Source organism: Myxocyprinus asiaticus, chromosome 7 (genome assembly GCF_019703515.2).
Source record: "Myxocyprinus asiaticus isolate MX2 ecotype Aquarium Trade chromosome 7, UBuf_Myxa_2, whole genome shotgun sequence".
Classification (NCBI taxonomy): domain Eukaryota; kingdom Metazoa; phylum Chordata; class Actinopteri; order Cypriniformes; family Catostomidae; genus Myxocyprinus; species Myxocyprinus asiaticus.
The window spans coordinates 38,142,145-38,157,624 of record NC_059350.1 but is presented as its reverse complement, the minus strand read 5'-3'; the positions used below and the strand labels follow the sequence as shown (position 1 = coordinate 38,157,624).

The 15,480-nt window shown below is 36.8% G+C and overlaps 1 protein-coding gene across 1 annotated transcript in view; it reads right to left on the bottom strand.

Annotated features, from left to right (window-relative positions):
• The window catches only part of sorbs2a (sorbin and SH3 domain containing 2a), a 99,039-nt gene that overhangs the window by 13,950 nt on the left and 69,609 nt on the right, over positions 1-15,480 (bottom strand). The window contains exons 8-10 of the mRNA XM_051703126.1: positions 13,704-13,754; positions 12,300-12,504; positions 12,089-12,203 (exon numbers count right to left, since the gene is read on the bottom strand). Coding sequence (XP_051559086.1) covers positions 12,089-12,203; positions 12,300-12,504; positions 13,704-13,754 — 371 coding nt within the window. The remainder of the gene's footprint in view (positions 1-12,088; positions 12,204-12,299; positions 12,505-13,703; positions 13,755-15,480) is intronic.

Genomic DNA, 15,480 nt, shown 5'->3' with positions numbered 1-15,480 from the left:
TTATTTTAATGGTCAGCAATTGACTTATACTAAACATACAGTACTGATGTTTTTTTACAGTACTATTTATTGTATTTTTATTTATTCTTTATTTTCTCAGTGTTCATTTTTAGAATTTGTTGACAATGTATAATAATGTCAAATATTCTTTGATAAAAATATTTGTTTAAGAAAGCAGCCTTCTGATTACCTTTGCATAGTCATATGCAAAATCGGTGAAAAATCCACATAAAAAAGGTCTGTTTTCATTCCAGCTCAAAAATTAAATATATCGGCCACCATATAGGTAATCGGTGACTTTTCCCTCTCTAAAATCGGTATCGGTCTCAAAAATCCCATATCGGTCAGGCTCTAGTATTTATTAATGTCAACATGATAAACATTACTATTAACTGTAACACTTTACAATAAAGCTATAATATTAGCTACCTACTTTAGTTAACGTAAATGAACAATACTTTTACAACACTTATTAATCTTGGTTATTTTCAACATATACAACTTGTAAAATTAAGAGTTGTATATGTTTACATTAGTTAATGCATTATAAACTAAGATGAACAATAAACAATAGTATTTTCATAAATTAACATTTTAATAAAATTTATAAATGCTGTACAAATTTGTTCATTGTTAGCTCACGATACTTAATTTATCAGCATTGACTAATGTTAACTAATAGAACATAACTGTAAAATGTTACACTGTTAACAACCCTGTTAATTCCCTGAAAACAAAGTAAACTACCCTGCATGGGCCCGCCCACTTGGAAGCCTAGCTCACCCACTTAGGAGTTGTAGATTTACATACACTTGTATGAAATAATTAAATTGAATAATAATAATAATAATAATAATAATAATAATAAAACAAAATCACATCACACTATCATGTTTTTTTTTTTTTTTTTAAATAAAAATAATGGTTTAAAGTAAGTTTTGTATAATAGTTCAATGTCAATTTCTGGGACAGTTTGCTATGTTTCCTCTTATTATACTGCAGGTGCTTGGATACGCTACTCAAAAATAAAAGTTAAATGTGCTTTGTTGATTTCTGTTAGTCCTGCCCACGTTGTTAACTGTATGAAGTAGACGCGTAAAATTAACACTGAAGAGTTTACGGAGTTGAGCGCTGAAATGGCTAAAAAAAAATTCAATCAGTAATTACTTTAAAAAGCCTAAATTGTATCCCCCAACTGAACTACTGCAAGAAACTGAGCCTACCAATGAACCTGGGTCATCTGCTAATGAACCCGGGCCTTCTGCTAATGAACCCGGGCCTTCTACTAATAAACCTGGGCCTTCTACTAATAAACCCGGGCCTTCTGCTATTGAATCCGAGCCATCTACTAATGAATCCGGGCCTTCTGCTAATGAACCCGGGCAGTCTACTGATGATTCCAGGCCATCTGCTATTGAACCACCGGCATCAACTTCAAATGACATTGGAAAGCCGCAACAAGACTTGTCTTCACTGGATGAGCCACCCACGCAGCCTGATTTGCAATGATTTCCATTTACCATAATATCAGGAAAACAGCACTGTTTTTCCTTGTGGTGGTGTGAGAAATTCAACTGGTTGGAGTACAGCACTGACGGCGATGCAATTTTTTTTTTTTCACGTGATGGATTTAGAGACTGGAAACATCTAAGCCAGTGGTTCCCAAACTTTTTACAGTGGCGTACCCCTCCAAACATTCAATATCCTTTTGCGTACCCCCTCTCTAACGCATAGATAACATTCACACAATGTATTTTGAAAATATGTATATTTAACACAATTATCTTTGTAAAACAACTCCCTTATATTAAACGTTATATTAGCACATGTTTTGTCCATTATATTAATCATATACAATTTGAATGAATGGCTTACTGATTGAGATGGGTATGCTAGATATGATATAACTGCATAACTTAAACTACCCCCTCATTGCGTCGCAGTACGCAAGAATAACGTTCGGTTCTGTGCCTGGAATTGAGCATCATTGCAGGTATGGCATTGCTGGCTGACTTCGAGTACTGCGGGCAAGTATCTGTGCAATTGCTCGGTCAGCTCAAGGTGCTTTTTTTATGTCACATTTGACACTGTTAGCAAGAAAAAAACATCATGCAACAATGGAAAAACAGGTCTGTAGCGTGCAAGCAAATGTGAGTGAAAATTACTGCGTGTGAATGTGGAAAATTATTTGGCCACACTGGATGTCTGACACCTGTCATCAAAGCTTATGAACTTATACCATCAGAACTCCCTATGCATCTAACCTTAAATACAAATTTCATTGTAAACTGTGAAAAAACATACAAACAGACAAACTAAAATCGTGGACGACTGACATGTGTGAGTGGTAAAACAGTGAAGTATCAATTTTACTTGCTAGCACTAAGCTACGTCAACTAGCAGTGTGCTGGGCTGGCGAAAAAAGATACTTGTGTGACGCACAATGCATGAGTAGATGCATTTTTTTTAAATGCAAAAGATAGAGTTATTTAATTGCATATTTATATGACTTTTATGACAACCATTTTGGTGTTTCTACACTAGGGGGCGAAGAAAATTATTTTTGCCAGTGATACATGAACTGGGTATGAATGTTATTTTAGACTGTGATTAAATTAAAAGAATGGTAAATCTCAGAATTTTATTTGCGTACCCCCAGTTTGGGAAACACTGATCTAAGCCAAGCCTGCATGAAGCATCAGGTTTTGTAAAGGGCACCTAAATGCACAAGCTAAATTGGCTGCTTACAGACAAAGTCATCAACTCGAGGGCAGAGGTACTGTAATGGATCAACTAAACAGAGACCATGTAAATGCGTCTTTTGTGGAAAGAAATTGGAACACATCAAAGTCGTGCTTGATATTGTACTGTTTTGTGCCAAGCAAGATGAAGAGGCACTTAACAGGGGTAATTTTTTGGAATTATTCCGTTTGCTTTCAAAATCTGATAGAGATTCAAAAGCACCTTGACCAGCAGCCTAAAAATGCGACGATGGTGAGCTCAGACATTCAAAATGATTTACTTGAAGCGGCTGCATCTTTGCTTCTGCGCAAAATAAGAACGGAGTTGCATGCGACACCTAATACCTATTATGCCATCATGGCAGACGAATGTAAAGAAAAGAGAATTTGTTGCAGTGTGCATTCACTATTTGGAAAGTGGACTTGTTAAAGAAAGGGCCACTGGATTTCTAAATAAATATGACATGACGGCTTATGGGATTTCAGAGAAAATACTTCAACTGTTGGCGCCACTAAACCTGGATCCCCAGTTGTGCGTAGGATTTTGTTTTGATGGTGCTTCTGTGATGTCAGTGCTTCAGGAGTGCAAGTCATCCTTAAACGCACTTTTCCTCAAGCTGTCAATGTACACTGTAGTTCACACCATCTTAATCTTGTTCTATGCATTGTTGCAAAGGTATCTAGACAAGTGAGTACATTCTTTGAAACACTGAAGACTGTACACGGCTTTATGACTGGAAGCAGTTGTCATGCACGATTCATGGTAAATTCAAAAGGAGTTACATCCAGATTGGCATTGTTTGGAGTTGAAGAGGTCAGTTGACACAAGATGGGGCTCCAAATCAGACTCAGTCACTAAGATCCTAAAACTACTTGATGCATTTTAGAAACACTCGCCGAGTATTCTGAAACCAGCAGTGGTCTAACTAAACTAGAATCTGACTCTCTTTTACAACAAATGCGAATAACAAAAAGTTATTTTTTCTTTCAGTGACTTTTGGAAAATTCTTTGAGATTTTGCAACCAAAGGACTACAGTCACCTGCTGTGTCGGTCACAGAATGCATTAATTTAATGGAGGGCCTGAAATTAAATCTACAAGAGTTCAAGGGCAATACAAAACATGATTTTGAGAAAGTGCTCCAGCTAACGCAAGATTTGATGGAAAAACATGACACTGACAAATGGGAGGTCGCGTTATTGCGAGAAAGGAAACTTCCTGCAAAATTGGCTCCATCAGTTGTCACAAGCACACTTGGGAAATGTGCCAGCATTAAAAACTATGAATATTTGAGGAATCTTTGGAATGAGGTGTTAGATCGTCAATTAATGGAGCTGAACAGCCGTTTTCATAGCAACAACTATGGCTTTATGTGTGCTGCTGTAGCCTGTTTACCTGGTACCTGGTTTGGACACCGAGACTCTCTAACAACCGCATGTAAACACTATGGCATAGACATTAGTGATGCTGAGTTTACTATGTTCATGCAGCAACTAAAACGGTAGTTGGATGCTGGACAGGGCCCCCATCACTCATTGAAGTGTTGGATAACAGTCCTGAGGACACCTTTCCAAATATGAACAAAATGATACAAGCACTTATTGCTCTGCCAATGACATCATGCAGTGTTGAAAGGCTGTTCTCCACAACAAACTGCATAATATCTATGGTCCTCAATGCTTACTGTCTGCCTAAGCAATTTATCTCTGCTCTCCTTTGAACGCGAACTGACAGAGACACTCGACTATGATGAGATCATCTCAGTGTTTAACCAAAAGCCCTGTCGTCTCAGACTGATAATGTAGGATATCTTCTATGTTAAGTACAGACATTTTCTCAATGCTTAATTTAAAAAATGTTAAACTGTACTTCTGGTTGTGTTCATATTAATGTCATTTGGAACTTTTTGGAATGTGGGAAGATCCATTTTGTTGTCTGTTTCTCTGGAGTTAATAACGGCTTAAACTGGTTGTAGTTTTGCTTGCTTGTTCAAGTTGTTTTGTTCCGTTGTTTTGTGATGGCAATTTTGCTTGCAATTCCCAAATAATGCGCTTTTCCAACCTTGTTTTATCAAGGCCCAACCCCTTGAAAATTTCTGGCCTCGCCCCTGGTTATAATATTGGATAGTACTGTTTCGTTCATGAATGAATCAGTGTTTTTGAATGAATCTTTAAAGTGAACAAATCTTTCTTGTGCACATCCGTCATTTCTCGTAAAGATGCAGTTGACAGCAGAAATTGTGACCAAACGAATCAGTGAACAAATCTTTTTGGTGAACCAATTCAAAAGACTTGAGTTACTGAGAGGAATCAAAATCCCTATCACTACTATTGGGTAGAGAAGAGAACTAAGGAGCAAAGAAGAATAAACAATGGTGCAGCAGGGTAACTCAAAAGAGAATAGAGAAGATGAAGAGATTCAAAGTAGATGACAAACTGAAAAGTACAACAGCAAACTGTATGGAATAATGAATGGACAGGAGGGTAGATTTACCTGTGCCACAGTATGTGTGGCGTAGTCAGGATTATAATCCAGCCACTTTTTAGGAGGCTAGATGCCCCGCCACCCAAGAGAGCGAACAGCAGAGGTTGAGAGGAGTTAAGATGAGGTGGAGGGGTGGAGAAACAGGTGCATCATGGGAAAAAAAAGACACATGTGGAGAGAGTGACAACCGAGAGCTCACACGAAACACACACAAAAGCACATTGTGAAAACAAAGGGTGGATACAAGGGAGCCTCTTCTTAGTATGTTCAAAGAAGGATCAGAGTCATGCTTCACCTACCTTACACACAATGCCACTTGTGTGTATTGTGTTATACACAAAATGGTGAACTGGCAACTGCATTAGGCTTACAAACATTGTAAATGTTCTGCTTGTTTACACATGGTGGCAGCAAACTCAACCAGTAAACAAGCCAGGAAGCATGAGAAGTGTAAGAGGAATACACAGCTCACAAAATTATGCCTGTGTATTCTACAGGAACTGGAGGAACTGTGCATAATACCTCATTTCTAAAAATATTATTTAGATGAATGAATTTGGCTGGCATTTTTATCTGAACTGACTGACATTGCATTTGAGTTATTCTTTTTACCAGTTCATGTGCTTCCTGGGAATCGAATTTGGTTTTGTTAGTGCCATGTTCTACCATTTGAGTTATAGGAACTCCAAACATCTATCCAACATCAATTGATTATTTTTAAAAAGAGACTTTGAGAGTCTTCTGCACAGGTTCTTCAGCTGTAAATAAGAGCAGGCTTGGTGTGTGATACTGCAAATAGCCCAAGTGAATCATTTAACAATTGGATATTTAAAACAGTGTTTCACACCTGAAATTAAAGGAATGTTCCGAGTTCAATACAAGTTAAGCTCAATGGATAGCATTTGTGGCATAATATAGATTCCACAAAAAATTATTTGACCCATACCTCGTTTATTATATATATATATATATGCTGTTACAGAAAGGCACTTACAATGGAAGTGAATGGGGCAAGTTCGTAAAAGTTATAGGGATAGTTCACCCAAAACTAAAAATTCAGTCATTAATTATGCACAACGGGGCCTGGGTAGCTCAGCAAGCAAAGACGCTGACTACCACCCATGGAGTCGCATGCTGAGTGACTCCAGCCAGGCTTCCTAAGCAACCAGGCTGGCATGCATGCCATAGGTTGCCGACTCCTGATTCTAATACATTAGCTCGGTAATGATTTTCACTAAATAATACATTAGATTTTGGTTTGTTTCTTACCAAAGCTTATCAAATGCCTTCAGAACAAGGCATAAGACATAAGACACATAATAATTTATTAGACTTCTGAATTATACTTTTGCATCCTTTTAAAGCTTGAAGAGGTCACCATAAACTGACATTGTGTGACATCATTGAGCACAATTTTTTTCCCCAAATTTCTCCCTTTGTGTTAAGAAAAAGAAAGTCAAATATGTTTATAACAACACAGGATTGAGTAAACATTGACTGAATTTTAGTTTTGGGGTGAACTATCTCTTTAAAATACACTCCGTTTCAAAAGTTATGCCACAGGACATAAACATTATGTGTTAACATGGTTTTATTGTGACAAAATCACTTAATAACCTTATCTGTGTAAAATTATATCCAATATTTCAACATCATCATGACAATGTAACAACGGTAAACCCTGTAATCAGCTCTAAATGCCCCAAATGAACCCTTATTTTATTACACTAAAATTATGTTAACACGTATAATGTTTACTTCCTGTGGATATACTTTTGAAACAGTGTGTATTTTAACATTTATGGATTGTCCCCATTCACTTCCATGCCTTAGTGTTACCGTGATTTTTGCTTGTTTTTAAATAAACGAGGAGCGAATCAAAATTATGTTTTCTGATTTTCGACATTATGCCACAAATGCTGTCGATTGATCTTAACTTCTAATAAACCTGGAATATTCCTTTAAGACTGATTATAAAGCGCAGCCACTCTTCTAAAAAGTATGTTGTGTTATATTTATGTTGTACTATAGAGCACTAGTACATATAATATTGCCCTTTTGGTTAGTGTTTTGGGAATACAGTTTGATTACTTTCTTGGAATATTAGCCTTGGGGTTTGACTTCAAACATATAATTTGTATGTGATGTCTCACCCGCAGCCTTTAGCATTGTTATTTGTGCAAGTTAAAGGTGCTGCAAGCGATTTTTTTTAATGACATTCAGGAAACTCCTCTATTAACTGTCATACATCACTGAAATAGCCATATAATGCATATTTTTCTTTCCTGTGTTGAAGTATTTCCTATTGAAGGTAGGGATGCACCGATCTAATACCTGGATCGGTATCGGCTCCGATACTGACATTTTTAAATGGATCAGGTATCGGTCCGACGAGCCCGATCCAAATCCGATACTGTGTGTTAGTCATGTTCGTTACTGTCAAGCTCAAAAAATTACAAAAGAACCATTGAAACACCATTAAAGCAGTTCATATGACTCGTGCATTTTATTCAAAGCCACTTGAAGACGTGCAATAGCTCCGTGAATCACAAAAGGCTGTGTTTTATAAGTAAATATATAAAATGCACACGCAGCTCCAGTGCGTTATTGAATGGTGCTGCTCTGTTTACACACACTATATTTGGCCTTCACGCGGTGCACAATATTTGAGCGCTATTCACAAACATCTCTGATGTAGATGCTCAATAGTTCGGTTCACTTATATGCATTTAGAATGGCACTGGAGGTGCTTTTATTTATTTATTTATTTTTTTAACCAGAATTTGAATAAGAAGCTAATTAAAGTTTGTAGGTAACTTCTGTGAACTTACCTTCAAACAGACACATATAGGACTTCCTGGATATTTCAGAATGTCAAAATAAAAGCGTGAAGGTTTTAAAAGTTAAAGGTGTCACGGAGAGACTCACGGAGGCAGAGATATGAACTCAGTAGCAGGGTTTATTGAATCCAGTTGAGCAGAGTGGCAAACAGCAGGAGAGTAATATCCAGACAGGGTATAGACATGAACAGACAACTCACAACAGTCTTATGATACTTGCCGCCAATAATGAAGACACAGGTAGGTTTGACATAGTAGAAAGGTCTGGAGTCTCAGAGATACTATCGATGAGAACAGACAAAGAGTGTGTGTGAAAGCGGGATATATATGCAGTCCTTGATTAGCCACTAATGATATGCAGGTGCATGTAATCAGAACTCAGGGGTGAGTGAGCACTGACTGCAGTGAGGAAGAAAGAGAGAGAGAGACCGGTGGATCCGTGACAAAAGGTGCACGATTGAGATATATTACTATATATTACTATTATAATATATTATTATTATTATCATTTGTTTACAAATTCTAATAATATTTAAGTTGAATGGGTTCCAAAAAATAACTGTGTGAATGAAAAGTGTCCTAATTTCTTACAACTAAATTGAACAAAAAAGAGATCTGAATCCTTTAAAGTCCAGATACAAGTTGAAAAACAAACAAAAAAAAAAAAAAAAAAAAAAAAAACCAACAACACTGGTATCTGATCGGGATCGGTATCGGCCGATACTGAGATTTGCGATATCGGAAGAGAAAAAGTGGTATCAGTGCATCCCTAATTGAAGGGTCATTCCTACAATTTGGTGGCTTTTAAGTCCCCAGTACAAGTGCGTGGTATTTATATTGTTTAATTTCACCTGATTACAAGTTTGATAGGCTTTCTAAAAAGAATAAAGACTACTTGTAATGTTACACACTTCTGTGGGCTTAAAAGTTACATTTTAAATAATTGAAATCCTTTTCAACTATTGTCATTTCCTCATGTCCCCAAAACTGCTTGTCAAACATCTTTGACATAAATAAGTGCTAAATAATTGGATTTATATTTTTTCCACCATACAGTTAAGAGTTTAATATTACATTCTCTCCCTAGCATGTATTCATTTGTGGTAAATGTGTAATTTTAACACTGATAGTGGAGTTTATTTGTGTGTCACTTGATTTATTGTCCACCCTGTTATGTCATGATACTATGACCTTTCATTGAAGATATATGTTAAGAAACGTCATAGCCGTGAACCATAGGTGTGTCCCAAATCGCTCCCTTCTGCACTATTATGCGTCATTTTGTTGTGTAGTTCGAGTTGTATGTTTACACAGAAAATACAACAAAAATGTACTGTAAAAGTTTAGTACGAGAACCCAGATGATGTACTTCTTCAACCGAAAAAACAGTGTGGAATGTTGGACATTTCCTGCACTCACCGGTAGCAGCTTTCCCTACATAATGGAAATGGCAGAGTTATGGGGCCTCGATGCTGTCCTGACCAAACAGTTGCAATTAATGGTGAATATGGCAACCAGTGAAACTTCTGTGAAGACAGCACCTTATAAATGTGAGTTGAATGCTTTCCCATCACCTGTGAATATGTACATTATTTGAGATGAACTGAGTTTGGCTAACATGCTAAAGCTATCGGAAACACATCCCATGTGTTTGAAACGTCACTTCCATCAGCAGAAAAACAGCGAGTAAAAAAAATCTTTAGTGTTCCATTTAGAACAGCACTACACTTTGAAAATTCATACACTACATGGCTGAGTGCATGCTGTGTATTGTATGTGTATAGTGCATCATTTGTGACACAACTTACGATTTGCTACATGCTACTGCTAGTTGGTGGTAAATGATATCAGGGGGAGGGACACGTTCATTCTAGAGAGCAGATGATTGGACAAAAAATTATACATGCCCACAAGTACAGGGTGAGTCATAAATATATTTGGTTCATTTTTTAGGAAGAGACGGACTTGAAATTTTAAAAGCATTTACCTGCTAAAAGTTAATTGTGTTAACTTTTATAAGTGCAAGCACAAGCATATTGATGGCCTAAGAGGCATCAGAGACAGTATAGGATGAGATGGGTCACTATTATACTTATCATTTGGGAGAAATCGAAATGCTGAATATGGCGGCATTTGTAATGAAAGTAAGTATAATCGAAAATGTACTGTACATGCACTTTAGTTAAAGCAGCCTGATTTATTTATTTATTTATTTATTTTTGCATGATCTGAGCTAAAGAAGCACAATTTATGATACCACTGTTGTCAGATATTACTTTGAAATGTGTTATTTGATCGCAATCTTGACCAATCGGTTCTTAGATTTTGGCATTACAGTACTCATATTCCACTAGTATCCAATAGAGAGACAGATAACGAAAACTAATTACGAGCATGGCTGTACGAGCATGGATTGACCTCAACTGCTTTAAAGGGACTTTGCAGACATGTACTAAAAGCCACAGAAATCTAATTTTGATTTCATGAAGTCAATAATAGAAGTTGTACATTTCTTTTTTGTCCAAAAGAGGGAGACACACTGCTTTCAAAGGCTCTCTTTCTCTCTCTCTCTCTCTCTCTCTCTCTCTCTCTCTCTGATATTTTTCTCTCTTCCTCGAGCTATGACCACACATGCTGAGAAAGCTGCCCACTTTTGTTGCCACCTGGGATATCTCCCACTGCCACATCCAGGGCATTTCTGCTACGGACAGTGCTATGATTCAGCCATCTAGCATTTCCATCACCTTGTTCCCCCTGGGTACAACTGTACATCTTTGTCTGACACCCTTCCAGCTTTTTACATTGCAAAACAGCTCAAAAGTTCAACAAAGAAGAACTCAAAGAAGCATGTAACACTGAGGACAAAACTATATTTAGCCATTAAAATGTAACCTGAACCTTTAAAATGGCCTGTATTTATTGTAATATATGGAGCACATTCTATGTACTCTACAGTGTTATTGTCAGTCTTTCTGTCTACCCGTCAATCTATTGATATTTTGCTTCTTTATTACACAGATACACATTAGAGTGACAAAAAAATATTAAGCAAATAAAAAGGATAATGGAATTTGTACACGTTGCAGGCAAGATTTGAACCTTCATCATCCACATGAATGCCAAGGCTCATTATGTCACAAGCATATGGCTCTAAGCCATTAATTTTAGTGAAAATACAAAAAAGCACATAAAAAAAAAACAACAACAAAAAAAAACATTCAAACATCTTTATCAATGTATAAAACTTTTACCTACCAAAAAAAAAAAAAAAAAAAAAAGCTTGCTATAAACACCACAATTCTGATGATATGCAAACTCATGGCAAAACCATTTAAAGCTGAAGTTTGAAGTTCCATTATCAGGTCAAATGACACTGTGAGGGAAAACCCATCCCAAGCACTCGTCCAATCATCAAGTCCAAAAATGTACATCTGATACTGTACACTGTAACAAATGTTTTGTTAGGTAACAAAATATGTGGTACTCCATATGGTCCAGTAACATCTAAACTGTTTTTATTACAGTTTTAGTAAAAAAAAAAAAAAAAAAAAAAAAAATATATAAAAAAATTACCCTGACTACATCAAGTATACTGTATACATTTAATTCATAAAGCTAAAATATAACTTGGCTGGAGTACAAACAATGAAATTTAGAGTTTTATTATGATTGCAGGACGCTACAGACCAGTTTCTGGTACACAATTTAGGCTTTGCACTAGGCATAAAAAGATTTTCAAAGGAAATCTCTGCTGACAGAGCAATTTAATCTATAACAAGAGCTAATTTGTCTAGGAGACTGACCCTGTATGTTTGATTTTGTGATTGAATATACGAGAAAAGCAGTTCACTGAATAACATTTAATTATTTTCAAAATGAAAGAGAACACAAGAACTCCAACTGAATTGCCACCTTAGAAACCTGGTTGAGTCCATATTATTTGAGAATGTTTATCCAAGTTGAAATGAAAATAATGAATAACAATAGCTGTAATAAAAGATTTAATTGAATAAGCTAACTCACGGGCCTTTCCTGCTCAAGAATGGAGGATTTGCCTGGCTCATACTCAAAGATGCTCCGTGGTTCTGCCCGGTATTTACGCGTGTCCACTTTACGATCTAGAGGACCCCACTCATTTCTGCAGATTGGGAAAGCCCAAAGAGAGAATCAGAAAAATTCAGTGATCTGACACCAGTGAAACAGAACATGTAATATATGAGGCCGGGTATCTTACGGGTCATGCGAGAGCTCCTTCTCTCTGTCCATGTCTTGAGAGCGAAGCTGGAGGAGTGAGGGCATTGGAGGGGGTGGTGGGGGCACGGGTGATGGCGTGAGCTCACTGAGGGTGGCACCATCTGCTGTTTCTGAGGTATTTCGAGAGAGAGGCCGGTAGGTGTGCGTTCGAGGTGGTGGGTGGGCATGGACAGGGTTGTAGTTGTCTAAGGAAGAGGTATGAATATAATTTCAATATGAAGGATCAATGAAGTGATAAAAATCTGTAATTTAGAGACTTTCTAAATGAAATAAATAAATATTTGATTACATTTTATAATTAAAGTAGTCTAAAAACTTTTTCGTGTGTAAGATTTAGACATGGATCACATTGTTACACAGTGTTAGATTTTAAGTAGGCAGATAATTATTTCAAGTTCAGTCATGAAACTCTAATTGGCACAAGCTGATAGGTCCTTTGAACATGTAGGGCTCTATTTTCGTGAGTGTGCAAAGCGTACACTACGTGCTACAACCATGCGCAACGTCTGTAACGAGGTAAGCTGGGCAAGCGGGAACCGGCTAAACAGTCAACATAAAGTTTAATGTTAAAACTCAACATAAAACAAACATAAACAAACACAAAAACACATGCAACGCGGCCGCGTGCATCTCTCTCTCTTTTGCACTGGCGCATCCAGCTAGTCTTTTTTCCCCTCCCGGATGATTAGCCCGATTCAGGGCCAGCCGTGTGTTATCACGGCCCAGCCCGCCCTCCTCCTCGTTACAACATCTTTTCCAATTTTCGTGAGAGCGCTAATTCTAAGTGCAATTTTCGTGCCAGCGCAAATATTTTTGCTTACATTATTTCGTGTTTCAATAAATGAATGACATTTTTCAAATTCAGTGTCGACAGGTAAAATTGAAGTGCGTGCCGATACAATCACTGTTTATACAATCACTGCTGTGCGTAACACTTTTGCTCTTAAAATAGGGCCCGCAATCTGTTAGCCATTCAACTTAAGAATTAGCTCTTTGTCTAGCATTGAAATTGCCTTAGTTGTTTGCAGGAGGATACAGCTTGTTACAGCTGGTCTCACTGCAGCACACTAAGAGAGTTTTCTCATTGCAACCCTCCTCCTCCCCAGCACCAGATGTTTAGATCAGCTTCAGGAAGACTGTATGAACTGTATGTCTAATTGTGCAGCAGCAGCAAATGTCTGACAAGCTCAACACAACATGTCGGTGTATGTTGTTAACAGTAGCAAGTCTTCATAACATCTAGATCTATATAGATCTAGTACACCAAGACCATATTTGCTAACTTGTCATATCCATTATAATACTTTTAAAATGTATTCAGCGTTGTCATGACTGAACTGAGGTTAATATCAGATCTTGAGGTTGAACAGACTTCAGAGCTTACCATAGTTTATGATGGCATAGGTGGCATTACAAATGTCTGCATAATCATCATCTGGTCAAAACACACAGAAAAACATGTACTCCTGTCATAAATTATTATATAACTGTCGCTGGAATATGCCAATTGTAAATTGATCAAATATTGATGCTGAACACTTACACCTTTCAAATGTTGTTTAGCTTGTTAACATTAATAAATGTTTTGGATGGTACAGTATACAGTACATGTAAACATACATAAACAAAGTGACGCATAGCCCGGCACATTGCGCCTCAACAGGTTTTAAACAGTATAAATAAATAAATAAATAAATAAACACTAATCTTTGTAAGATTAATATAATAAAATAATAGGGCACACTGGGGCTAGTTGTTGAATACAGTACAGTTGTAACAAGGAATACATTTTAGTAACTATAAGGTTTGGAGTCAGAAGACTAATAGTAAATGCTTGCTTTTTCTAGCAGTGGTTTTGTAAGTTGGTTTTAAACAGGTAATTCAAAATATGGTTAAAAACAACTGTAAATTAGAATGTTTTTGTGAATTCTATACTCCAAACCTAAAATCCAATACAAATAAATAGCTAGGTGAACAAGTTAGCACAATAAAACCACAATGGCATTCATTTAGGCAGGGGTCAACTTCTTAAGACACAAAAACCTATTTTAAGACAACAGTTGGTTTTTTTGTTGTTTTTTTTTTACAAATGTCAGGTAAGGGCAGGCGGTAAGGCTTAAATGATTAGTCATCGTTATCAACAACGTTGACAATAAAAAATTGTCGACAAAAATTTTCGTTGTCGAATAGTCGTTTGATCTCATTTAATGTGACATGATATCACATTAAACTCTAATGATGATATGTGAGAGCAGCACTGCAGTTCGCACCTGACTGAGGAGAGGAAGAAATACACAGCTCACAGTCTAGATGCACTTTTCAAACAGCTTTCAGGTGATGTAGATCGCAAAGTATGAGGGAATTATAATGCAAAAATACAAAATAAGTAAATTCAGAAGCACTCTCATTGTGGAATATGTGGAGCTGGAGCTGCCGCTCCGCTGAAGCAAAACTTGCATATCACAGTGTCTTTAAATGAAACACCCCAGTGTTACATCTTAAATGCAGTTATGTTTAATGCGTTATAGCTTTATTAAAGTTCAAATAATACGGAAACAGATCATGTAAATAACTACAAACTCCGAAACTGGCATTTCTCTGTGCAGTCAGCCCCTCTTCTATGAGTTGCGCAAATGTCCCGATCTAAGGGGGAGAGATTGAAACGGCACCCGGCTGAGGCATACTGTGTGGCGGGGATGCTCATCCCTCAAGCGCGCACGCTTGCTGCAGCTAGATTATAACGTGATGGCTTGTGACTTTTTGAATCATAATATGTCACTGTGCATTTTTTATCGTGAAGAAAATTGGCAATACACAGCTTTATTAATAAGAGAGTGTTTGTTGTTTGTGAGTTAAAGATGGAATAAAGTGAACAGAAAGGTGAGAGAGGTAGTCTTCGCCACATTATATACTGCAACAAAATATATTTTTAATTTGTTTTTGTTTTGGCTTGTTTTCCAATTTTAATATCTAAAACTCCTTTAAAACAACGTACATTTTCTTTAGCAGCTATACTGCAGAAGAAAAAAGAGTTATCTGAGAATGTAGAATATAATATTAAAATACAAGTATTTTTGTATTTTGTAAATATATCTAAAATGCATTCACCTGAGAAGCAGCATATAAGATATTTAGAATTGATTTTAGAGAATAGATCTTGA